This window comes from Geotrypetes seraphini, chromosome 1, assembly GCF_902459505.1.
Source record: "Geotrypetes seraphini chromosome 1, aGeoSer1.1, whole genome shotgun sequence".
Classification (NCBI taxonomy): Eukaryota; Metazoa; Chordata; class Amphibia; order Gymnophiona; family Dermophiidae; genus Geotrypetes; species Geotrypetes seraphini.
The window spans coordinates 466306598-466333600 of NC_047084.1; the positions used below are offsets into that span (position 1 = coordinate 466306598).

Below are 27003 nucleotides of genomic sequence, written 5' to 3' on the forward strand. Positions count from 1 at the left end.
ACAGTACTTGGTAAAGGCTAAAATCTGCAATTCTCTTCCTCTGAACCCAAGAGCAAGTATGAGTTATTTGATTTTTTCAGAGGATTTAAAAACATATTTAAAAAAATATTTAGAAACCTACCCCCTCTTCTAGGAAACTCCATATAGAATTACCCCAATCGAGTGAGGTGTGTCACACTTTCTTGATGAACTTAACGCTCTCAGTCTAGAATTTATTTTTCACATTAATTTAATTTAAACGTTTATATTCTGCTTTACCATAGGCTCCAAGTAGATTATGAGTTGAATCGATGTACAATTAAAAAAATGATCCACTACATCAATAGTAAAATACAATGTAAAAATATTACAATCTACAATTTTTCTCTCCAGTTTGATAATATATACAGTAGTAGACTAGGGGCCTCTTCTACGAAACTGCGTTAACAGTTTCTAGCCCAGAAAGCCGTGCTGAATGGCCCGCGCTGCTCCCGACGCTCATAGGAACTCTATGAGCGTCGGGAGCAGCGCAGGCCATTCAGTGTGGCTCACTGCGCTAGAAACTGCTAGAAATTGTACATCGATTCAACTCATAATCTACTTGGAGCCTATGGTAAAGCAGAATATAAATGTTTAAATTCAATTGATGTGAAAAATAAATTCTAGACTGAGAGCGTCAAGTTCATCAAGAAAATGTGACACACCTCACTCAATTGGGGTAATTCTATATGGAGTGTCAATTCAATGGGGATATCTTGAAAGCCCTGAATGTCTGGGTGTGCCCTGAGAATTGGGTTGAAAACCCCTGCACTACTGTATATAAATGTACCTAAATGTGATGGCATGCATTTATGCACTTGACATTTATACTAGAGCAGTGTCCTGCAAACTTTTCGGCGCGGCAGCACACTACACCCACTGCCCTATCCAGAAGGCATCTGAAAGAGCAGCTTAAAGTCTTTTTTTATGTAAAGATGTTTTTCACACTTAAGTATCCTTTATGTGCTTCCCTAGACTCCTTTCTTTACTGTCACTATTGTAGTTCAACCCCTTTCCATGTTGTATCATGCTGGTCCTTGTATGATTTGATATGTATTCTTATTTTATAATAATGTACCCCATTTTAAAAGTGTACATTGCTTAGAAGTATTATAACCTAAGACAAGTGCGAAACCTAAGACAAGTGCGAAAATTCTCCGACAAAACTCAATTCCGGATCCTAGTTCAAGCCCTAATGCTGGGTCTCCTAGACTATTGTAACATTCTCTATCTACCCTGCCCTGCGACCGTGATTAAACAACTGCAAACAGTCCAGAACACAGCCGTGAGACTCATCTACTCTCTGAGGAAACATGACCACATCACCGAGGGTACCTCCATTCACACTGGCTACCAATTCAAGCAAGAATACAATTCAAGTTCTACTGTCTTCTATTTAAAATCATGAATGGCAACAGCCCAATATACCTACACAACCATCTAATCCGAACCACCTCAACCAGACAAAGGAGAACCCACGCTCCATTCACATACCCATCAATCAGAGAAGTCAAATGGAAAAAAATGGTATAATGGCCTCCTGGCCACACAAGCAGCGAGATTAGACCGCCAACTCTCTACTTTGCTGATAACGACCCCTGACTACAAAACATTTAGAAAATAAATAAAAACCATACTATTTTTTTTAAAAACCTGATACCCAACAATCGAAACCAACCTAACGCCTCTCTACTCTCTAAAACAACTTAACGCCACAAGAACCACCTCATCTCTATGAACCAAGTTGACTACTCCCTAACTATTCTATAATTCCTCTGGAAATGGCCAGATAGATCCTTTTTGTAATCCGCCTTGAACCGCAAGGTAACGGCGGAATAGAAATCACTAATGTAATGTAATGTATAATCAAATTTTAAATAAACCTGAAACCTGAAAACCTGAAAGTGCATGGACGTTGACGCGATGAGGCCCTCCAGCCATGACTGTCATTTTGCAAGTGGGGGATCCTGGAGGAGGTGAGGTGCGGGGAGAGGAGGAGAGATGCCAGTGAGGAAGAGAGTCATTGGCGCCGACTGACTGCCCACAGGACGTGCCTGTGGCACACAATTTGCAATACACTGCACTAGAGGAGTTTGTGCTGAGTGTGGCTAGGCAAACACAAATAACAGAATTCTGTGATTTATGTCTGTTCTTTAGCAATTTAGGTGTATTTACATGACTTCTAAGGCTGGTGTAAGTCATACCTAAAATATATAGGATGGCCTGGTTCAATAAATGGTGCTGTTGTCGGCAGCTGCCATAAAAGCGGTCAACAATCGAGTGTCAAACATGTGATGGTGCCATTTGCAGAATTGCACCTATGGGAAAGGTAGGCGCCAGAAATATAGGTTTTCTTTCTTTTTTTTAATATCTTTATTCATTTTAAAGCTAAAAATAAGTGCAACATATTATACAGACATTTTACAGTTTAACAGCACTTAAATACAATCAAATTGTATTTCACTAGTGTTTAAGCCCGTTACATTAACAGGTGCTAGTAAAGCCTCCTTCCCTCACATGTCCCCTATTTTCAGCCCCAGCAACAGCTCCAAACCCATTTTTACCCCACCCCAGCCCCCTTCTCTTCTCTTTTCCCTTTCAGCCCCAGCCCCCTTTTCCCACCAGCAGCATTTCCCTCACCACTCCACTTCCCTGTGCAGTAGCAGCAGAAGCATACCCTCCCCCTCCATTTTCCTGTGCAGCAGCAGCAGCATTTCCCCTCCCCCAACCCACTTCTCTGTGCAGCAGCACCTCTTCCGTGCTCCTCCTGTCCCTCTTCCCTGCTCTCCCGGTCCCTCTTCCCTGCTCCCCTGTCCAGCAGCACCTCTTCATACTCCCCCTGCCCCTCTTCCCTTCTCCCCTGTCCCTCTTCCTTGCTCCCCCGGTCCAGCAGCACCTCTCCCCTGCTCCCCCTCACTGCCTTCCAGACTTTGTCCCACCCCCACCCTCCGAAGCCAGCTTGCCTGCCTGCCATCCCCCTGTGCAGTAGAACTCTCTCCCCCCCACCAGAAGCACCTCTTCCCTGCTCCCCCTATCCAGCAACACCTCTTTATTGCTCCCCTGGTCCCTCTTCTCTGCTCCTCCAGTCCAGCAGCACCTCATCCCTGCTCCCCCTCACTGCCTTCCATACTTTGTCCCTCCCGCACCCTCCGAAGCCAACCTGCCTGCCAGCCATCCCCCTGTGCAGTAGAACCTTCTCCCCCCCGCCACTATCGCCGCCATGCAGCCGACTCCACTGACCCTTCCACCGCGAGACGACCGTCAAACCTCCTGGCTCCAGCAGCGGCCGCATCACTCTAAAGACGCTGCTTTGCGGCCTTCCCATGCTCTGATTTCTTCTGCCGTGTCTCTGATGATGTCATCAGAGATGCCGGAAGAGGAAATCAGAGCATGGGAAGGCCACAAAGCAGCATCTTTACTGTGATGCGGCCTCTGCTGGAGCCGGGAGGTTTGTGCATCTCACGGTGGGAGGGTCAATGGGGGGTTCTTGTGCACCGGGAAAGGGTGCAAGGGGGGAGGGGGTGACAACGGCAGCAAACGATGGCGGTGAACTTACAGTGAGGGAGGGAGGAAGTAGAAGCGCGCATGCGCACTCTTGCCTGCGGGGCCCTACAGCTCACGGAAAACAAACCATGCAGGTAACAGTGTGCATGCGCACCTAGGGTTTTATTATATTAGATAACAAATAAATGTATCCTTCCCCCCTTCTATATACTCAACAATTGAACTCAACCAAAATTAAATCAAAAGTATTGTCAAGGCCTGCATTTCTGGCACCTACCTGTTACATGAATCGCGCCTCCAGAGGTGCTTTACAACACCTAACACCACTTATGGCATTAGCCATGCCTATAGTGGCATCCCTCTGGTTGGTCTTTCTTCTAAAAAGGTAAGGGGGTGCAGAGTAGGGGTGTGTCGAGTAGGCTTAGGGGTACGGAGTGGGTGTCTAGAGGTTTGGAAGGGGTTTCAGGGGGTGGCGGCAGGAGGGAAAAGGCATCCCTTCTGCTGATTTTGAGGGGGTACTTGTCAGCTAATCACGGGAGGGGTATTTTCCCCCAGTCAGCTGAGCTGGCAGGTCTCCCCAAAGCTGCAGCTTTGGGGAGGCCTGCTGTCTCAGCTGATCGGGGATTCCCTTGCCATGACCAGCCGATGGCAAGAGATCCTTCGATCAAGCAGGTGCAATTCTGTAACCGGGCACCATTTAGAGATTCGGGGGAGGGAGGATAAGGCGTCTGATTCTGTATAGAATGCCGGTGTGTGATTCTCAGCCTCTTCTTAGGTAGACGCTGAGACAGGCATCCTATACAGAATTGGCCCCTAAGTGCTCATTTCTTCGGTGCTGAATTTTCAGCACCATAAATAGAATTTTGACCTACATGTACATTATAGAATACGATGGCCTCCTAGCCACACGAGCAGCAAATCTCGACAACCAAATCTCCAATCTACTTATGACCCCAGACTACAAAACATTCAGAAAAGAAGACGCTACTTTTCAAGAAATTCCTGCAAACGACTTAATACCACTAGCTCCTTCCCACTTCCCAATACCCTCCCGACTCCCCAGAGCAGCCTCATCTACTCTTCATCTCCTCTAGAAATTACCAGATATCTTCGTCTTGTAATACGTTTTTTGTAATTCTTTTGTAATCCGCCTTGAATCGCAAGGCAATGGCAGAATAGAAATCTCTAATGTAATGTAATGTAACTATACACATTTTTTTTTTAGCAATTTAGGTGTGGACATTTACACCAGCTCTAATGTAACTTATTGCGCCTAAGATATATGTATGTATTTTACTCGTTACATTAATATTTTACAAATTTATACACCCCTCTTCACTAAACCACACATGAGATTTTTAGCACCAGCTGGGACGCTGAATGCTCTGCGCTGCCCAATGGTTACAGAGTTCTTATGAATGTCAGAGCAGTGCAGAGCACCTATTTTCTTTTATGGAACAGGCTCAAAATAAGTGTGTTGGTGCCTATAAATAAAATGAAAACCTAGGCACTAACTCAACCTAATTTGAATGAAGAATATTCTCATGTACCAGCCAGTCTCAGCAAGACATTACCTCACTGATTTGCCAAACTTCATTCAGTGCAGTTTAACATTATTTTCAGGTCCTCAGCGGGCCACCACGCACTCAAATCATCTCATTGTGCGGGGATCTATGCACCCATTCGTCACTGGACCCATAAATTTATGGGTCCAGTGACGAATGGGTGCATAAAGCCCCGCACAATGAGATGATTTGAGTGTGTGGTGGCCCGCTGAGGACCTGAAAATAATGTTAAACTGCACTGAATGAAGTTTGGCAAATCAGTGAGGTAATGTCTTGCTGACACTGGCTGGTGCCTATAAATCGGCATTCCTTTGTGGAGGAGTGGCCTAGTGGTTAGAGCTGCTGTCTAGGCACCCTGAGGTTGTGGGTTTGATCTCAGAACAGCAACTTGTGACCCTGGGCAAGCCACTTAACCCTCCACTGCCCCAGGAGATAAGGGATAAGACAGCTAGAGAAGTGCTTAGAGTACCTGACTACTATTCAATGTAAACTGCCTGGGGTGAATATCTTCATAAAGATGATTACCAAATCCCGATGCATATATCAATGTTTAGTTTTCTCTCTTTCACTGATTTATGCTACTGTAGTATCATCACCAATCTACTCTTTAACAATTAGTATCCTTTCCTAACGAAGAGGAAATTATTTCCTTGGAGAACTATTTCCTCTGGGTTGCTCACAAGGTAAATCATCAATAACAAACAAACAAAAAAGAGCTTAAATATTCACACCCTCAACAAACCCAGCATTGGGATGGCAAAAAGCTTCCAAGCTGTAGAAGAAGCAACCATGCATTCATATGACATTTTCTGGCATGCCAGAAACAAGGTAAGATTTGCAGAGGATAGCAAACTTTCATAAATCTATGCACACTGATTTCCCCTCTTTTTTTTTTTTTTTTTTTGCCAGATTTTGATGACGATGTTCATAGGGATGAAACTACATCAAACTAGACAGGGTGGGAGGAGAGGAAATTATAAAAGAGTTTTTAAAGTTCTTTATTGATTTTTCAAACTTCAATAGTGCAATACATATAATAATACAATAAAAGTGTAACATATAATAATACAATAAAAGCACATTCAACTTAGAAGTAATCATAACCAACCATTTTCTCCCACTCACCCACTATTTGGAAGGAGTTTGGAAAACAAGATTTGATTTTAAAAAAGTTTTAAATCTATCAGTTGAGAAGGATGAGAATTAGAAACTGCCAAATAAGAAAGAGATCTAAGACTAATCAGCTTGGAGAAGAGAGGACTGAGAGGGGATATGATAGATATTTATAAAATCATGAACTGAATAGAGCAGGTCAACAAGAAATGTTTATTTACCCTCTTAAATAGTAACAGGATACATGTGGAGGGCCATTTTCAATAGTGCGTCCAAGTCCGCCTTTGGATGTCTCCCGCAAGAAGTCCAAAAGTCGGGGCGGGGAAATGTCCATTTTCAAAAGTGCTAGACATCCAAATTTCTTTTTTTTCAAAAATTGCCTATTTAGAAGTCTTGGCCATTAGGATGCCTAAACTTTTTGGCCATTTACAACCACAAAAACATCCAAGTTTAAAATGTCCAAATCCAGACCAGTCATGTTTCTTAATCTGAAATGAAGCCAAATCTTCAACATCTGATGTTCATTTCCAAATTCACTTTGCCTTTCTCAATTGTCCTTAACTGGACCAATCCTGCCAAAAACCAGGACCTGTATTCGGCTTCTTTATGAACTGTCATAGTACGTAGGAGCCACACTATTCAAAGCGTCACACACACTGCCATTCCAGACATTAACCATTTTGTCCACTCCTAAGTCATCCCCAAAATCCAATTTAGGTTTCTATTTTGAAATCAAAGATTGTAATTCCAACTGACCATATATAGCAAAAAATGGACTTTGAAGAATCCCTCTACTTTCCATTCTGTTGTATACACAAACAGAATCCAACTAGACAGTGATCTGTCCATTCTATCTTCTGTACCCATGGTACACAAAGTTGCATCCATCAAATTATCAGACAGAAAAACCATGTTTCATATATTACCTCCTTTATGTGTAGGAATCTTTCCCTATTTGAAACATAGCACATGACTGAAAAATAGTGAAAACTGTATGATCTTCCTGCAAAATCTGTGAAGATCCAGGGTGGAGAGGCAAATTAAAATCACCCAACACACAAAGCCTATCAAACATGCCTGATAAAATTGATAGCAACAGCAATCAACCTGAATAGGCCATAGATAAAACACCTGGAGGGCAGTATAATATACAAAAAGAAATATCTTTCCTCTTCAATACTGCAAATTCCAAATCTACTTCTTCAGCAACATGCTTTCTTTTCAAACCTAACCCATGTTTAAAAAAAGACTACAGTGTCATCGCCCCTCCTTACATCCCAACATGTCTATTCCCAAGCATATCCCGCTGGGCAGCATTGCTTATCACGCACTTTATCACATTCTTTCAACCAAGATTCAGTCATACAAAATATAACATATTTCCCTTCTAAAATAGTATCATGAATTAAAATTGCTTTATTCCTCACAGATCATGCATTAAATAACCCAACACGTAATTCCATGGGCAGCAGAACACTTTTTTTCATTTGGGGAGGCCCAAAGGCTCTGCCCTAGCCCCAGCAGGATCCTGTGGCACGACCTGTCTCTTCAGCTTCTGACTCCCCCACCTACCTTTCCCAGTTGCAGTAATTATAAATCTTCCGGCAGCCACCGCGCCACATCTACAAGCAGGCCTGCTCTGGAAGTCTTCATTCTGCATTGATGCTATGCAGTGGCTACCCGAAGACTTAAAATTATAGTGGCCAGGAGGAGGTGGGTGGGGGAGTAGAGTCATAACCGACTCTTCTAACCGCCAAATTTTAGGAAGACCATGGCCCCCTTGGCCTTCCCCGTTCTGACGCGCCTATAAATCTTAAAACTGTTATCTCATCATCTGTTAAAATAGGAATTGAAACCTAAACTGGAGAATCCCTTTGCCTTTGCCTATCATTCCTAAACTTCCTTACAGTTGATAATTGACCATAGCTCCCTCTGCCTACTAATGTTTCAATTAAACCCATAATATTATACTCACATAAATGTAATTTAAAGGAGGTCTAGCTCTGGATGTTTAAGTTCCATCCTGAATGTCTTGGGAAAGGTTTGATTATTGCCGCAAGATGTCCAAGTCTGAGCACAGCCATAAGACACCTCCAACACGTCCCTCTGGAATTTTGGACACACAGCAGCTAGGAAGCCTTGCAAGATGGGCTTGATGAACTTTTGGTCTGTCCCAGTATGACAATTCTTATGCTCTTATGGTTTTCAGACCTCAGGAGACAGCCTGATTACTACCCGTGGCCTTTGGCGAATCTGGAAATTCAGGCCAGGGCTGTGTCCAGAGTCTGGCACTGAAGTTTTGGTCTATTTTTAGCCCTGTTTGACATAGCCTGCATTCTGAGCTTCCATTGTTTAAAATCAGTGCGTGCTTTATTCATTCAACATCACTTTGCTGTTCTGGTCCAATCAATTATTTTATCACAATTAGACTATTGTAATTCAGTCTATTGTGGAAATATGAAACATTTATGAAGGGCCCTGAAAAGTCCTCAGCCCATCCAACAACGCTGGAGCAGTCTTCATCAAGGCTGGCGATTTTCCACTTTTTTCGTTCTGTATTTTTCCGACAGAATGAAAAAGGTGGCAAATCACTGGAATAAGTGTATAGGCCAACTGTTGGCTGGGCTGAGAACTTTTCAGCAGCCCCTCCTACAACTAATCCAAAATATGGCTGTTGTCTGATTTTTGGAAAAAACAAAATTTGAGCCTGTTACACCTCTTTTAAGAACTTCACTGGTTGCCTCTTCAATCTAGAATAGATTTTAAATGTCTATGCTTGGTTTTTAAAATATTTCATAGTCTAACTGCAGAATCTCTTGTTCCCTTAATGCAGAATTTTTTTAAAGACAGACTACATGCAAATCCAACTGCTTAAATAAAAGGTAGTTCAATTAAAAACATTTTACGGTCATTCTCTCTCTTGTATATCAACCTTTATGGAATGATTTACTTCCCTCATTATGAAAGATTATTTTTTTATCAAGTTCTTCATAAAAATCTTAAGACTATATTATTTCCAAACATCTGAAGTTGACTAAGTTTTGTATAATTTAAGTCATGTTTTACTATGAACCGTGTCAAGCCCTATACTTTAGGGACAACACAGTATACATGACCAAAGATTAGATTAAATGCTCATTGGCACTCAGAAGTTACACGCACAACTTTGTAGATGCATTCTATTAAGTGGTATATCATTTTTAGTGATTGAATCTCAAAAGGGGGCATAGCCAAGGAAAAGCATGGGCAGATCATGTGTATTCCTAAAAGTTAGGTGTACTGTTATAGAATACACTTGATCTTTGCACAGCTTAGGTGCAGATATTTAGGCTTGGTTTTCCTTGGCCTAAAAAGGTGTGCCTAAATGTTATGCCGCTTATGGTCATTAAGCGTAATTCTATATATAACAGGTGCCTTTTGTAGAATTATGTTAAGCACTGTTCTGATTGACACCAATTTTTTTAGGCACCATATATAGAATTTGGGTCCTAATAACTGCATTATGTGCTTTATCTGGATGTTCAGCACCACTCACTAGCTGGATAGCATTGAATATCTAGATTTTATTTTGAAGAAATTCACTCAATTCCTAATGCTGCAGCTGGAATTTAAAAGAATCATTGGCCATGAAGTTTAAATACCGACCTGACTATATTTTTAATTCTCCTGTAGTAGATTTTCCAACTGGCTTGTTATCAGGGATAAGCTCATCCCATTTTGCAATGTTCAGCATCTGGAGGTTATACCCATTTTTGAGCCAACTCCGCCCCCCGTCGGCGAAACCTTTTTCTTGCCTGTGAGAAAGGCAAGCCCAGAACTGAGCCTGCAATCGGCAGGGGGATTCTCAGTTGCTTTCGGGCTGCTCCTTCTCAGACCCTCGGCGGACACCCATAGCTGCATCGGCAGCACATTTTCACCTCGGGGCAGGCTCCTCCACGGAGCCTCTAGCGAAACCGCCCCCCTCCAATCCGGGCGTGTGAGCCAACTCCGCCCCCCGTCGGCGAAACCTTTTTCTTGCCTGTGAGAAAGGCAAGCCCAGAACTGAGCCTGCAATCGGCAGGGGGATTCTCAGTTGCTTTCGGGCTGCTCCTTCTCAGACCCTCGGCGGACACCCATAGCTGCATCGGCAGCACATTTTCACCTCGGGGCAGGCTCCTCCACGGAGCCTCTAGCGAAACCGCCCCCCTCCAATCCGGGCGTGTGAGCCAACTCCGCCCCCCGTCGGCGAAACCTTTTTCTTGCCTGTGAGAAAGGCAAGCCCAGAACTGAGCCTGCAATCGGCAGGGGGATTCTCAGTTGCTTTCGGGCTGCTCCTTCTCAGACCCTCGGCGGACACCCATAGCTGCATCGGCAGCACATTTTCACCTCGGGGCAGGCTCCTCCACGGAGCCTCTAGCGAAACCGCCCCCCTCCAATCCGGGCGTGTGAGCCAACTCCGCCCCCCGTCGGCGAAACCTTTTTCTTGCCTGTGAGAAAGGCAAGCCCAGAACTGAGCCTGCAATCGGCAGGGGGATTCTCAGTTGCTTTCGGGCTGCTCCTTCTCAGACCCTCGGCGGACACCCATAGCTGCATCGGCAGCACATTTTCACCTCGGGGCAGGCTCCTCCACGGAGCCTCTAGCGAAACCGCCCCCCTCCAATCCGGGCGTGTGAGCCAACTCCGCCCCCCGTCGGCGAAACCTTTTTCTTGCCTGTGAGAAAGGCAAGCCCAGAACTGAGCCTGCAATCGGCAGGGGGATTCTCAGTTGCTTTCGGGCTGCTCCTTCTCAGACCCTCGGCGGACACCCATAGCTGCATCGGCAGCACATTTTCACCTCGGGGCAGGCTCCTCCACGGAGCCTCTAGCGAAACCGCCCCCCTCCAATCCGGGCGTGTGAGCCAACTCCGCCCCCCGTCGGCGAAACCTTTTTCTTGCCTGTGAGAAAGGCAAGCCCAGAACTGAGCCTGCAATCGGCAGGGGGATTCTCAGTTGCTTTCGGGCTGCTCCTTCTCAGACCCTCGGCGGACACCCATAGCTGCATCGGCAGCACATTTTCACCTCGGGGCAGGCTCCTCCACGGAGCCTCTAGCGAAACCGCCCCCCTCCAATCCGGGCGTGTGAGCCAACTCCGCCCCCCGTCGGCGAAACCTTTTTCTTGCCTGTGAGAAACGGCGCGCAGCCGTTCGGCGCGCCGGCTAAGGCGCACGGCAAAGGCGCGTGCACCTTAGCACGCACCTTTGCGAAGCACCTGAGCGAACAGCACAACTCCAGACCAATGATAAGTACTCCTTAAAACTAGAATTTGCATATTCAGACTGCATGCACATTTATATACTGTATGTTTATTGCCTGCCCAGTACATATAGCCAGCAGGTACAGATTGATTCTGCATGTTCAATAGGTATAATATGATGTAACCGCATGCATAACCGCATGTATAACCGCTTGCTTAAGAAACATAATAATATACAACTGCGCATATAACCAACTACTGCATGAATAACCTGTGACCGCATGTACAACCTGTTATTGCAAGAACTGTCCAACTAATGCACGAAGAATTATTTTATGTTACTGCATAACCTACTTGTATAATCAGCCACAACTGTCTTTCCTCATAGACAATAGGCCAGAAAATAGGCCCTACTCCTCACAACCAGATCCGCACACCTTAGCTCACAATATGGCAATCTACAATAAACAACAATTACTCTTAGGGATTCTATACCTATTATGCTCTAAATGCTGGGGCAACGAAGACAACCCCCCCCACCCTATGCACACCTACCCCATCCCCTGGATCAAACCAGTCGAACTACCCAATCCCCCCAACCCCCTCCAACCCCTACTAAACCAACCAAAACAAGATCCTCATCAAATCACAATATTAAACACCACCCGCAAATACCGCAAACCGCACAAGAACAAATCCTGCAACAGAAACATAAAAAAGATAACATATTCTGAAATCCCCTCAGAACCTAATTACGAAAACATTAAAGGATACTACCTAAACACCCGTTCCGTGAGAAACAAAGCCCACATAATATATGATTGGATACTACAAACAAAACCTGACCTCCTGTTTCTGACTGAAACATGGATGATCTCTGACACCGACACCATCATGAAGGAAATCCTACCTCAGGGATACAAAATTATCCCTCTATCAAGAAACTGGAAAAAAGGAGGAGGACTAGCGATCATCCTAAAAGACCACTTCGATTACATCAAAACCGATTCCAAATCTTCTGATAACCTTGAAATACTAACGTGCAAAATCACTAATGCGCAGTTAGAAGAATCACTAATCACAACTCTATTCTATATCCCACCCAAAAAATGGTCAAGCGCAAAAGAGGAATTCGCCGAATTCCTTACCCTATCTAATCTAAATGGTTCATACAACTTGCTTCTGGGAGACATAAACACTCACCTAGAACAAACGACAAAACCAGAAATAACTGAAATCGCCAACCTCCTAATGTCACTGGACTTTCCAAACCCTGACGCAGAAATAACCCACGAAAAAGGACACAAACTAGACCTAATCACCTTCTCCCACAAAGAAATAGCCCCCAAAATACAATATCACTCAGGGCCCTGGGAAAAATGTATTTGGTCAGACCACTACATTGGCAAGTTCAATCTACATTGGCTAAAACAAAACACTCAACAAAAACACAAAAACGCCAATATGAACACAGTAACCAGCCGTGGCATCATAAACCCAACCGAATTCTGGACCCACTATGAGTTACAACCCCCAATCAATGAAACTCAGGACTTCCCCACAAAATGGGAAACTTACAGCAAAGAACTCTTAAACAAAATTGCACCATATAAAACCTACAAAAAGAAAAATAGACCACCAAATGAATGGTATGATGGGGAACTACTAACCACCAAACAGGAACTAAGAAAATTGGAAAGAATCTGGCAAAAAACAAACAATGAGTCAGACAAGACAAAATGGAAACAAAAAATGAAAATATACAAAAATATGATCAAAGAAAAACGCACTAAGCATTATGCGAAAAAAATTGGTACTTCAAAAATAAACAGCAAAGAACTATTCAAACTAGTAAAAACCATAACCGACACAACACAAATACTGAAAAAGGACACTGAGCCCACTCCATCGGCACAAACCCTAGCCAATTTCTTTCAAAATAAAATCACAGAGCTAAGAGCAACACTACCCACGACCACAACAAATGCTCCTCAATTCCTGGAACCCCACGACCAAGACACCAAGGTAGACATGATATGGGACCACCTTGAATACCCAAACTGGCAGCAATTCCTGAATTTATTTAACAAGTACACCAAATCTAACTGCCTACTTGATGCATGTCCCCCTAAAATCATGACAGTTGCCCCCCTAGAATTTAAAAAGGAACTTTTTGCATGGCTAACATCCACCCTTACAAGCGGAACATTAAACAAAAAAATGGGTCACATATTAATCACCCCAATCCCCAAAGACCAGAAAGCCTCCTCAGCCTTGACAACCAATTTCAGACCCATAGCAAGCATTCCACTCTTCACAAAGATACAGGAAGGACTGGTCAACCTTCAATTAGTCAACTACCTGGACAAATTTAACCTCCTTAGCGAACACCAATCAGGATTCAGGAAAGGATACAACACTGAAACTGTCCTAGCCTCCTTACTGAACCACCTCTATGATCTCTTCAGTAAAGGCAAAAGCGCACTGATCCTACAATTAGATCTCAGCAGTGCGTTCGATTTGGTAGACCATGAAATCATGCTACTGTGCCTTGAAGCAATGGGAATAACAGGAAAGACAAAGAAATGGTTCCAAGAATTCCTAACAAACAGATCCTACAGAGTAATTGGCAATGGAAACTACTCCAAACCTTGGAAAAACCCATCAGGCGTGCCTCAAGGTTCCCCCCTATCACCCACACTTTTCAATATCTATATCGCCTCCTTAGGCCACCTACTACAAAAATTAAATTTAATACACTACATTTACGCCGACGACATATCCATCCTTATACCCTTAAACGACATCACAAAAGAAATTGTAGATAACCTCTCATACACAATGACCGAAATCAATAAATGGACCAACAACTTCAAACTAAAACTTAACGCAGAGAAAACAAAAGTCTTTCTGGCTAGTCCTAATGACAAAATTTCAAATACATCGATAAAAATAAACAACCACGAATACCCAATTTCCAAAAACATAAAAATACTAGGTATCACGCTAGACACTCATCTAACTATGACTGACCACACAAACGCACTAGTCAAAAAATGCTTTTACACGTTATGGAAACTAAGAACCATAAAAAAATACTTTGACCCTACATCATTCAGGTTGCTGGTACAAGCACTGACACTATCCCTTCTTGATTATTGCAACATCATATATCTGGGCATCCCACAAAAAACAATCAAAAAACTAAGACTCATACAAAACACCGCCGTCCGCCTAATTTTCGGACTAAGAAAAAACGACCACATCAGCCCCTACTATAAAAAACTGCATTGGCTTCCAATAGAAGCGCGAATTATATTCAAATTTGCTTGCACCTGTTTTAAACAAGCCTGGGGAACAGCACCTTCATATCTACAAACACACTTCACCCTACACAACCCCACAAGAACGACCAGGAACAAAAACATCTTTGCTTACCCAAAGATTACAGGCTGCAGATACAAAGCCTTCCTAGATAGAACCTTCAAGTTCCAAGCGAACAGACAGCAAATCTGGCTGAAAAACCACATAATCGAACCCAACGTAACTTATAATGCATTCCGCAAAACAATCAAAACTGCCCTATTCGCAAAATACATTGACTAAAACGGTCCCCAACGTCACCAGGTCTCCTCTCCCCACAAAACGCATTTTCTCTCTCTCTACAAACCCCTCATACCTTGATCTCCTCGAACCCAGAACTCCAACTCATGGTTGTTCTAAATCCCTCAGACACTCATTACCCTTAGATCTCCAATCAATTAATACGTAACTTTCGCATCTAAACTATTGTATTGCATTTAGACTCTTTGTACGATATTGTATTTAGACTTAATGTATAGTATTGTATTTAGACTTAATGTATAGTATTGTTATTCAGCCTCACGGTATTGTATAGTATCGTATTGTATGTGGATCTATTGTTTTGTTTTGTACTGTTTTAAAACCTTTAATATTCGCTGAATGTCCAGCCTTCTTACTATGTAAACCGCCTAGAAGTCGTCTGACTATGGCGGTATAGAAAAATAAAGTTATTATTATTATTATTATTATTATTATTTTTAAATTCTTCAGTGAAAATGTGACATTTGGAGCTCACTATACTTAAACCCCTAAAACCCATAAGTTTATTAAATACATAGCAATGAATTCAATTGTACAGTACTAGGTCCACTTATTTATATCATAAACAATATTATCTGTTAATACATAGTTTTCTTTTTCAGAACCAGATAACCATGAGCTATGATAATGGCACAATGGTAATGGAATTCATCCTCCTCGGACAATGGTATCTTCTTTGTTATCCAAAGCTCCTTTTCACACTACTGCTTGTTATTTACATCCTGAGCCTGATGGGAAATTCCCTCATCATCTACATTGTTCTCATGGACTCACGTCTCCACATCCCTATGTACTATTTCCTTTCTAACCTTTCCCTCCTGGAGATTCTCTTCTGCTCAACCACCGTCCCTACTATGTTGGCTGTCTCCCTGGTCCAGGGCAAAAGAGTCTCTATCCCAGGATGTATGACTCAAGTTTTCTTCCTCCACTTTGTAGGCTGCACTGAATGCTGCCTGTTGGCTATGATGTCCTATGATAGGTTCATGGCTGTTTGCAGACCATTGCATTACCACATGGCGATGAAGAAGAGCATTTGCCTTCAGATGGCTGCTGTTTCATGGGTCAGTGGCTTCTTAGATGGCTTGATGTTAGCTACCTTGACATCCAAGTTGCCCTTCTGTGGACCCAATGAAGTAGCCAATTTTTTTTGTGATATTCCTCCACTATTGAAACTGGCCTGTGTGGATACTCGGACCAATGAAGCAATGCTTAGCTTGGCAGGCTCAATATTGGGGCTCATCCCATTCATCATCATACTTTTATCCTATTATCATATCATTTCAGCCATACAGAAGATTAGTTCATCTCAAGATCGTTGGAAGGTCTTTTCCACTTGTGCTTCACACCTCACTGTGGTTTGTTTGTTTTATGGCACAGTCATCCTCACCTATGTGGTACCCTCATCCAGTTATTCCATTAACCCAGACAGGTTGGGTTCTTTGGTGTATACTGTGCTTACACCAATCCTAAACCCCCTTATCTACAGTTTGAGGAACCAAGAGGTTAAAGAAGCTATAAAGAAGACTTTATGGAGAAAAATAAGGACAGCTCCTGGCTTGTTCATGAGTTGACAAAAAAAAGAAATGACTTGAATATAAGTTAGTTTGTCCTAAGCTTAAGAGAGGTGAGAGTCACATCATGTGACTCAAGTTCAATCTCAGATGGTCTGATTGCTGGAGAAGGGCTGCAAATGTCATCCTTGGTTACTGAGGTTCTTACAAGTGTGGATGAGCAGATGGTACTGTGGCCAACTCTTGAGGTGTTGTTTCTTTCAGTGGTCAGAGATATCTTACCTCGGCTGTTAAGAAAGACTTCTCCACTCTATGAATATTTTTTTTTGGGGGGGCAGATACCAGTCTGCTGGCAAACTCTATGCAAATCTGAATCCTGAAATGACGTCAGTCCAAAACATAATGGACTAAATTCTATAAATAGCACCTGAACATAAGCACCAATAAACAGCACTTAGCAGTATTCTATAAATAGTGCTCAAAGTTAGGTGCTGTTTATAGAATAGCACTTACGCCGGGGCCCAGGACTAACTTTAGGCTTGAACATGTACACCAATTGAAGCCTGGTATAAATCCTTATGCCTAATTGGGTGTGGAAGGATCCCCACTATTCTCTACTGTAATTATAGATCTATATTAGAGGACTGCCCCTGACCTGTCCATGACCCTTTCCTGGCTGCACCCCCTTTTCGGAGCCATGCATAAATTTACTTACCTTAATTTCTATTAGAGAAAAACAGCACTGATCACTGATTGTTAGGGCCCAATTATTCGTGCGAATTGGCTTGTTATTCAATTAAATTGTGTGCGCAAATTGGGCACATGCCCAAATTTGTGCATACACTTCATAGCACCATATAGAGAATTCTGGGAAATACGGTGGTCCCAATAATTTTTTAAGGATGGTTTGAAAGATTTCAGTGCTACAAGATTCCACAGTTAAAGTTCAGACAGGTTGGGGCCTAGCAACAGTAGTAAAGTTAAATATCCTCTAAACCAGGGGTGCCCACACTTTTTCGGCTTGCGAGCTACTTTTAAAATGCCCAAGTCAAAATGATCTACCAACAATAAAATTTTTTAAAACACAAAGCACACTGTTCGCAGAGAAAATGTTATTTATATCCCGGTCAAAGAGGTCAAGGCAGATTAATTTATGTAATGTCACCTCAGTAGCAACTATACAAAAATAGACAAATATACCCCCTCCTTTTGTACTTGAAGGGCAATAAACGATGAGACTTCCCATAGGCAGTGTCCTGTTGGTGTTTCCATTTGTCTGAGGGACTGATTAGAAAAACCAAAAAAGACTTCCCAGGATCTTGTCATAACTGATGCGCCTGTTAGTCACTTTTTATTTTGAGATGGCAAAGATTTATATGCTAATAACCAAACACACTTCTACTTATCATCATAAACAAAACAGGTACATATGTGTAACAATAGGCAAGAGAACGGGAGGGAGAGGCATAGGGGCCATGACATCCCCCCAAATTGCCACTTTTAAATCGCCACTTAATCCCTGGAGGTCCAGAGGTGCAGCAGCCAGGAGCGAGCTTTCTGGCTCCTGCTCCGCTGCTCACCTGGCTGATCACGGCAAATTTCTTATGCTGCTGAGCAGCAATGAGTGGGAGCGCACTTTAGCGATCCTGTTCAGTGCTCAGCGGCTTCTTTGACTGGCTCCCGTGAATTCTTGCGATTCGCGAGAGTCAGTCAAAGAAGCAGCTGAGCGCCAAAGTACGCTCCCGCTCATTGCAGCTCAGCGGCAGAAAAAAGCAGCCGCGACCAGGCCAGAGGAGGTAGGATGATGATGCAGGGTGTACAGCGAGCAAGCGAGGAGGGAGGGAAGGGGGCTGGGTACAATTGGACAGACTGACAATGGGGAGCAGAGTCTGATGGGGTGGCTGGCTGGGAGAAGAGTCTGGGGGATGGCTAGCTGGCTGGGTGCAAAGTCTGACGGGGGTGGTGGCTGGAGGTACAGAGTCTGATGGGGATGATGGGGTAGGTGGCTGAGGGGGGTGCTAGAGAAACTGGGCTGAGAAGAGGAGACTGAGAGGGGACATGATCGAAACATTCAAGAAAATGAAGGGAACAGATTTAGTAGATAACGACAGGTTGTTCACCCTCTCCAAGATAGAGAGAACGAGAGGGCACTCTCTAAACTTGAAAGGGGATAGATTCCGTACAAAAGTAAGAAAGTTCTTCTTCACCCAGAGAGAGGTAGAAAACTGGAACGCTCTTCCAGAGGCTGTTATAGGGAAAACACCCTCCAGGGATTCAAGGCAAAGTTAGACAGGTTCCTGCTGAACCGGAACGTATGCAGGTAAGGCTAGATTCAGGGCACTGGTCTTTGACCTAAGGGCTTCCGTGGGAGTAGACTGCTGGGCACGATGGACCACTGGTCTGACCCAGCAGCGGCAATTCTTATATTCTTAAAAGTAGATTTTGAGAAGAAAGCAGAATGTTAAAAGTTAATGCTAAAGATGGATGTATGTAAAAAACAAAAAAGGAGGAAACATAATTCCAAAGGGAAAGCGTGAAAAAATTCAGTCAAAAAAGTAATAAACAACATGCTTACATAAAAAACTATAATGAAATTTTAAAAATCTTTCAAAGACTTTTTAGTTCATATTCTCATGTGTAAGAAGGCTTCCACTTCACAAGTTAATAATGTGCAATGCATCAAAAATAAATAGCACTTATCTTATTGAATAAAGTTATTTGGCCTTGACGTGCCATGTTTTATAATTTCTAAGGAAACCAAACGGAACATTCAAAAGACAAAGGTCTTTTATACAGGGTGTCAATCTCTTATGGAGCTCAAAAACTTTTGCAACAAATTCCACTCCTCTAGAATGTTCTGTTTGGCTTCCTGAAGAAATTATGAAACGTGGCACGTCGAGGCCAAAGAACTTTATTCAATAAGATAAGTGCTATTTATTTTTGATGCATTGCACATTATTAACTTGTGAAGTGGAAGTACTGCAATGATTGGGTGGTGACGTTTTTGGGGGACTTAGGGGTCCTTTTATCAAGCTGCGGTAGGGATTTAACGCGCGTAATACCACACGTTAAACTGCCTGCCGTGCTAGCCGCTAACACCTGCATTGAGTTTTTTAGCCAGACGCGGGGGTTAACGCGTGATGAAATGTCCGATGTGCTAACCCCGCTAGCGCGGCTTGATAAAAGGAGCCCTTAGTTCCCCTTTTTCCTCCATGTCTCTGAGCACAACCTTCTTACACATGAGAATAAGAACTAAAAAGTTTTTGAGAGTGTTTTAAAAAAAAATTTCATTATAGTTTTCTATGTAAGCGTATTGTTTATTACTTTTTTGAAAGATGGATGTATGGTAGAAAGTGAAGGAGAGGAAAACAGCAAATGGATAAGGTGGCCCTGGAATCACAGTTAAGAGCACAGACAGAAGGAAGTGCGGCCAGAGACTGGGAAAAGAAGGCTTGAAAACCAAAATCACCAGACCACAAAGGTAGGGGAAATGATTTTATTTTCAATTTAGTGATTGAATTGTGTCCATTTTGAGAAATGACATCTCCTGTCTATATTTTGCCCTGTTCGGGAAGAAATGCATTTGTTTCTATTTCTGCGGGGGTTGTACTGAATGCAGAGTCTTGCACTTAGAGTTTTGTTTGTATATTTAGTACTTTAGTTTCTGGTCCTGTATTTGCTTAGGGGTTATTTGTGTTCTGCATGTGTGACCAAGGCCAGGTGTTCTGGTAGAAATGAATGTTGAGAAACATACAGTGTGCTTTGCGTAGTTTAATTTTGTGGTTAACCATTATGTATTGTTAATAAGATTATATTGTGTGTGTATATATGAATAATAAATGGTATTACAATTAGTACTATTATGGGGGCGGAGTCTGGGGCAGAGCTTGGGGGTCTGAGGTAGAGCTTGGGTGGAGTCTGGGGCAGAGCTTGGGTGGGATCTTAGGCAGAGCTTGCGGGGCTCCCCAAACAAAAAAGCGTTCCGCTGCCTATGCGTGTAACACAAACACTAACATGGGAGCATTACAAGTGCCCAGAGGAAAAAAGCAACCAATAAAATGAAAAAGGAGGAGGAAAAAGCCTGAGATCTCAACCTCCACCCTACAGTGAGAGGCGGCAAGTATAGCAGGGAAAACCTCATAGGGAAAACGTCCTCTTATGCAAATTAAATTGGCGCTCTGTGCAATGCAAGTAAATCCACTGATATTCCAAAGATTAACAAATAACAGGCTTATCTGTGTTAGGAAAGGTCTATCACACCGAAGATAACCAGCATTTCACATTCAAGGCTGCTTCAGGGTGTGAACACACTGCACAGACGTACTTTAGAAAATTGATACAAGCATACGCATAAGTGCTGAAACGTATATTGACTGTATTGTGTAAAATTGTGCCTAAGAAGATAGGTGCCTAGCACCCAATTCATTTTTATTTGTTTTCAATTATGAGCTTATTAAAGCTCATAATTGAAGCCAATATACTAATTACGTTAGGTGCCTAACTTCGGCACCTATCTTTAGGTGCCTTTTATAGAATTTCCCTCTGCTGGTACATCTGTTTCAATATTGATTGTAAATAGTTTGCACTTTGATGTTGTCCTCTTGTTGCTACCTCATCCAAGTCTGAGTAAAAATTTTGAGTAGAACTTGGATACTGGCTTGGATTACTTCATTGAGAGAAAGGAGAATGCTGAGTGTTGAAAAAGGAGAGTGATTAGGCCATGCAGCCTCCTAGCTTGCTGGCCGCAGTCCTTACCCTACAAATACTCCTAAATTAACTTGAAGTAACCCACCCTGATGCTCACCTGGCTAATAAGGATTACACTAGTATTCTTTGTATAAAGGATTTTATTATTTTAATTGGTATAAGGTTGAACAAGCTAGCAATAGTCAAATTATCATATAATTCAGTTCAGTAGAACAATTACCAGTATCAAATAGAAGGAATCTTCACAGAGTTTCTGACTTTTATTTTTTTTAAACACTATTTATTAAATATCTCAAAAGCAAATTACAACACTTTGCCACATTATCATACTAGTCACATGACATTCTATGACACGCCCTCTTACCACTTCTCCCGCCTCAACCATTTCCCACAAAAATATGAAAGCGTGGAAACTTTATAAAGAACTCTCGTATAACTAGATGATTCAAAGACCTCCCCCACCCTACCCTTCACACCTTCCCTTGTTATTTTGCAGCGATTAAACTCATAGACCAACTTAAAATTACAGTGAAAATAAGCTTAGTAACTACTATGTGCCCCAGTAGTATTCTATAAAGAAAAGTAAGTACCTACTTTCCTGTATAAAATAGGCTCAAACTTGCCATGTTTTTGATGCCTATAAATATGTAGACTTTTATAGGATTACCCTCTTGCAATTAGTTGACTGTATAAATACTTTGCAATATCCGTGTTTATTTTTCTCATCTTCACTGATGTTTTTTACTGTAGTCTCATCACCAATCTACTCTTTAACAATTAACTTTTCCTAATGAAGAGCAAATTATTTCCTTGGAGAACTATTTCCTGTGGGGTAGCTCACACGTTAAATCATCAATAAGAAAACAAAAGAGTGCTTAAATATTCCCTACCTAAATAAACTCAACAACAATGGCAACAAGCTTCCAACCTGTAGAAAAAAAACAATTCTACAGATTCAATGAGATCTTCTGGCATGCCAGAAGCAAGGTAAGATTTACAGGGGGTAATAAATAGATTTATGCACACAGTTGGATGTAATAGACTTCTTTTTGGTCATCATTGCATAATTAGCAGATTTGGAGGACACATTTCAAAGGGCTGAAACTATGAAAGGGGGTTTTACTGTTTGGCAGGGGGGTTTGTAAAATCAGTCAGTTGAGCTTCAAAAATGGAGTAGCCATATATTGATTAGAAAGACAAGAGTTGGAAACTGTCAAACAAGAAGCTAGTGAAAGATATGGAGAACCTGGATTACGAGGAACGACTTAGGAGACTTGGGTTGTTCTCCCTTGAGAAGAGGAGACTGCGAGGGGATCTGATCGAGACTTTCAAAATACTGAAAGGATTCGACAAAATGGAGCAGGGAAAGCAGTTATTTACAATGTCCGATGTGACACGGACAAGAGGACATAGACTGAAGCTGAGGGGGGACAGGTCCAGGACGAATATCAGGAAGTTCTGTTTCACGCAGCGAGTGGTGGAGACTTGAATGCTCTCCCAGAGGAAGTAATTGCAGAATCCACCGTTCTAGGATTTAAGGATAAACATCTCCTTAAGAGTGGCATAGAGTGATACGGGTAAGGGTTAATGAGATGCGCATCTCCCTTGAGAAGCATACAGTGATATGGGGACTAAAACCATGCCAGGGTACACCTGGCGGGGCCTCCGCGTGTGCGGATCACCGGACTTGATGGACCCAGGGTCTGATCCGGAGATGGCAGTTCTTTTGTTCTTATGAAAGGGATCTAGGTAAAAACATCTGAGTTCATTGCATAGAAGCCAGCCAATGTAATAAAACAAGGGGACAAGTTGACAGCATGCTTGGTTGCAAAACTAGAGATTATCAGCAAAAGCTAGTATTGACTTTCTGTGAGACTCCATCTTGAGTAGGAAATGGATTTTACTCATGCCTTTTCAGTAATAGCTCAATGTGAGTTATTTTTATGTACAGGGGGTATTTTCCCATCCTTGGGGGAGGATGTGTGTGCTTACAATCTAATTTTGAGATCATAAAAGGTTAAGTAACTCATCCAAGTGGACTGTGAATCCTTACTTCTCTGGTTTTCAGTCTGCTGCTGTAACCATTATGCCTAGTTCTATTAAGGGGACAGGAATAGGTCAGAAAAAGGCCAAGAAAAAAATATAAGATCTGCAAAATAAACCATATGAAGAAAGGTATGAGACACTTAAATTGTACTCTCGGGAGGAAAAAAGAAACAGAAAGCAAGAAAGATGCATTAACATATTTGACAGACTTCAAAATGAACGAAAAGGTGAAATTTTCCATAGAAATGAAATTCAAGGGCAAAATAGGAAGCTGCAGAGAGAAATATGGAGCTCCTTTTACTAAGCTGTGGTAGTGTTTTTAGCACGCGCTGCAGAAAAACTAACGCCAGCTCAATGGAGGCATTAGCGTCTAGCACGCTAAAACCGCCAGCGCGGCTTAGTAAAAGGAGCCCATAGAGACAGAGAAAATAACAGTAGACAAAGACCATGTGGTCAATATTCAACATGATTTAACTGGCCAGAAATGGCCACTGACCAGTTCAATTGCTTGTTTGGGGCTATCTGCTAATTTTCAGCAGCACTTAACTGGTTATTGTTGCTGAAAATTAGTAGGTAGCACCTAAGGGGTAAATATTCCACCAGTGATGATGAGCGTCTTGACGACTGCCTCTGGCGTTATCCCCAGATATTCAATGCCAGGCCATGCCTGGACTTCAGCATTGAATATCTAGTTTATGCGGGTTAAATTATTTTAAATATTGACCAGTAAGTATTCCAGGGGTGGAGTCAGCTGGATATTTTTCTCCCTGTACTCTCAAACTTTCTTCTGACATTTGCCTTCACCTGGAACAATTGCTCACGCCGACTACTTATGGGGAATTTAGGAAACACCTAAAAACATGTCTGTTCCTGAAGTATTTAGGCAACTAACCTGTACAATCCTACTCCACATTAACTGATCTCTAGCGCTGTTAATAACTAGCTTCTAACTTTGTTAATTCTACTTAATTTGTAACATCTTTTAACCATTGTAAACCGCATAGAACTTCATGATCCTGTGGTATATAAACTGTTATTATTATTATTTTCTACCTGTTTTTCACTTTAGGCTAATCAGATTTGATCAATTCCAGGTCTTGCTCTTCTTCCATACCCAGAAGTACTTAAATCTCTATACTGCACTCCTTCCATGGGATTTTCCAGTCCAAATGCATGATCCTGTATTTTTTAGCATTATATCTTAGGGGTTTTGGGTTTTTTTTTTAAAAAAAAGAGGACTCTAGTTTGATATTAAGGTCAAAAGATGTTTTTTTTTTTTTTTTTTAAGTTCAAAATAATTTTATTAGTTTTAGATTTGGAACAGTAATACAATAATACAAAAAGTATAATGTATAAAGTACTTCGGGGTACATAACAACAACTCATGCCATCCAGTATTACATAATAAATGACTCTTCAAGAACATGTAAATATAGAGTACACATGAGAGGAAAATAACACATTTTACCATATCGGCATAGATCAGATATGTAGTATACCTCAATATGTAAATACAATACAGATACGAAAAGAGTTGAGAATACAAAAGGTCATGATTTAGTATAATCAATTAGGGGTTTCCAAACCTCCTGGAAATGAGGCAATGCGTTCGTCTTTTCTGCATATACTTTTTCGTATTTACTTGTGATACACAGCGTATTCCACCAAGTGTGCCAATCTGCTTTGGAAAGATCTTTCCAATTGTGTAAAATTATTTGTACAGCTAGGGATATCATTACTGTAAATAGGTTAATTTCAGTTGAAGATAGTGTCTCCGACAGGGCTTGATTTCTTATAATCAGAATAGGGAACGAAAGAGTATCAGAAATATTCAAAATATCGCATATGGTTTTCCATACTCTATCCCAATATGTTTGGATAAGTGGACATGAATATAAAAGATGTTCAAGCGATCCAGTATGTTGCATGCATGACCAACATAATGTAGAGGATTTTCCATCTATCTTATTAGCTAGCACCGGGGTCCATACAGCTCTGTGCATCATGAAGAATATTGATTGTAATAAAGACGCAGATCTGACAGATTTAGAGAATGAGGACCACACTCCAATCCAATCTATGGCATCAGACGGCAGTTTCAATTGCTGATGCCATTTATTTTCTGTTTCTAGCGGGCCATTAAATAAAGATTTCTGCATTAGTTTATACCAGTATGACGCCTTAAGATGAGTGTCTTCCATGCTATTCAATGTGGTCTGTAGACCTGGGACATCATGTAGTACCATGTCAAGGGACATAGATTTTTTGATACAATGCTGGAGTTGCAACCATCGGAATTGTTGTGACAAAGGTAAACCACTCTTAGACATTAATTCTTTAAAAGGTATCCAATCTGCTACCGACAAAATATCCTGTAGGAGCCATATGCCACAGTTTTGCCAAATACTCCAATTCACTATTGTGTTTTGAATCTTAAATTTCTCATTATTCCAGAGAGGAATCATAGTAGATTTAGTCCATTCCACAGTGTAGGTAGAATCTACCTCATCAATAGCTTTCTTGTAAGACGTCAGGATGGGATCAAGCTTATCTCTTTTGGTCAAATCAGTACCAGCCAGGAGCCTGAGTCTATGAATGCCATATATATCACTTTCCAGAGATAGCCAGGCAGGGGGATCAAGGAATCTAAGACCATGATATCCATCTGCCCATTGTCTCATAAGGAAGGCGTGGTGATAATGTAAGAAGCTTGGAAAATTCACTCCACCATGTGACCTGGGAGCTTTCAACTTATATAAAGCAATTCTTGGTTGTTTGTTGAGCCAAAGAAATTTGGAGAGTAAGGAGTCCACAGTTTTGTAGAAATTTGGTGACAAATGAAAGGGTAACATGCTCAAAACATAGTTTATTTTAGGCGTTAGCATCATTCTAATAGTTTCCAGTCTTCCCCACCATGTCAATGTCAAAGGGGACCATCTGTTAATATTAGTTTTAAGTGAATCGATTATGTAATTTTCATTGAGTCTCAAGGTATCCTCAATCGATGGTCCAAAATACACTCCTAGATATTTCATGGAGGAAGACACCCATTTTATTCCATATGAGGTGACATCAAATTCCGCAGCAGGGCAATTTATAGACATAGCTTCAGTTTTATTTGTGTTCAGTTTGTATCCAGATACCTTAGCATATTCTGTAATCGTGGATAGCAGATACGGTATTGAATTTGGAGTGATGTAGAGTAATATATCATCAGCATAAGCTGAAATTTTTAATTCACGTCCTTTTAGCTTAAATCCCACAATATTATGATTATGTTTTATCCGCTGGATTAGTGGCTCCAACGCCAAATTGAATAACAATGGCGACAGTGGGCATCCTTGCCGAGTACCCCTGGTGGGATGAAAAGCTGCAGATAAGGAACCATTGATGAAAACTCTGGTGGTAGGTCCTGAATAAAGTACCTGAAGCTTGTTTATAAATTCCTCTGAGAAACCAAACCAACCCAGTGTTTGGAATAGGAAAGGCCACTCTATCCTATCAAAGGCCTTTTCCGCATCTAAGCCAACCGCAATTATTTCTTGTTCATGTTGTTGGGCATGGGAGATGATATGCGCAAATGTTCTTGTATTGTCGTTAGAGAATCTCCCTGTGATAAAACCACACTGGTCAGGGGAGATTAGTTTGGTAATTACGGACTGAAGTCTAACTGAAAGTAATTTAGCGTAGATCTTCGCGTCCA

General features: G+C 41.9%; 1 protein-coding gene across 1 annotated transcript; it reads left to right on the forward strand.

The window, feature by feature from the left end:
• The first annotated feature begins 15650 nt into the window (after positions 1 to 15650).
• Positions 15651 to 16607, forward strand: LOC117368314 (olfactory receptor 1361-like). Its single transcript, XM_033961857.1, has one exon. The coding sequence runs from the start codon at positions 15651 to 15653 to the stop codon at positions 16605 to 16607; it is 957 nt and encodes a 318-aa protein (XP_033817748.1).
• The last annotated feature ends 10396 nt before the right edge of the window (positions 16608 to 27003 follow it).

Bases quoted from the DNA above. Each gene is read 5' to 3' on its own strand.
- LOC117368314 (XM_033961857.1), top strand. From the start codon at position 15,651: ATGAGCTATGATAATGGCACAATGGTAATGGAATTCATCCTCCTCGGA.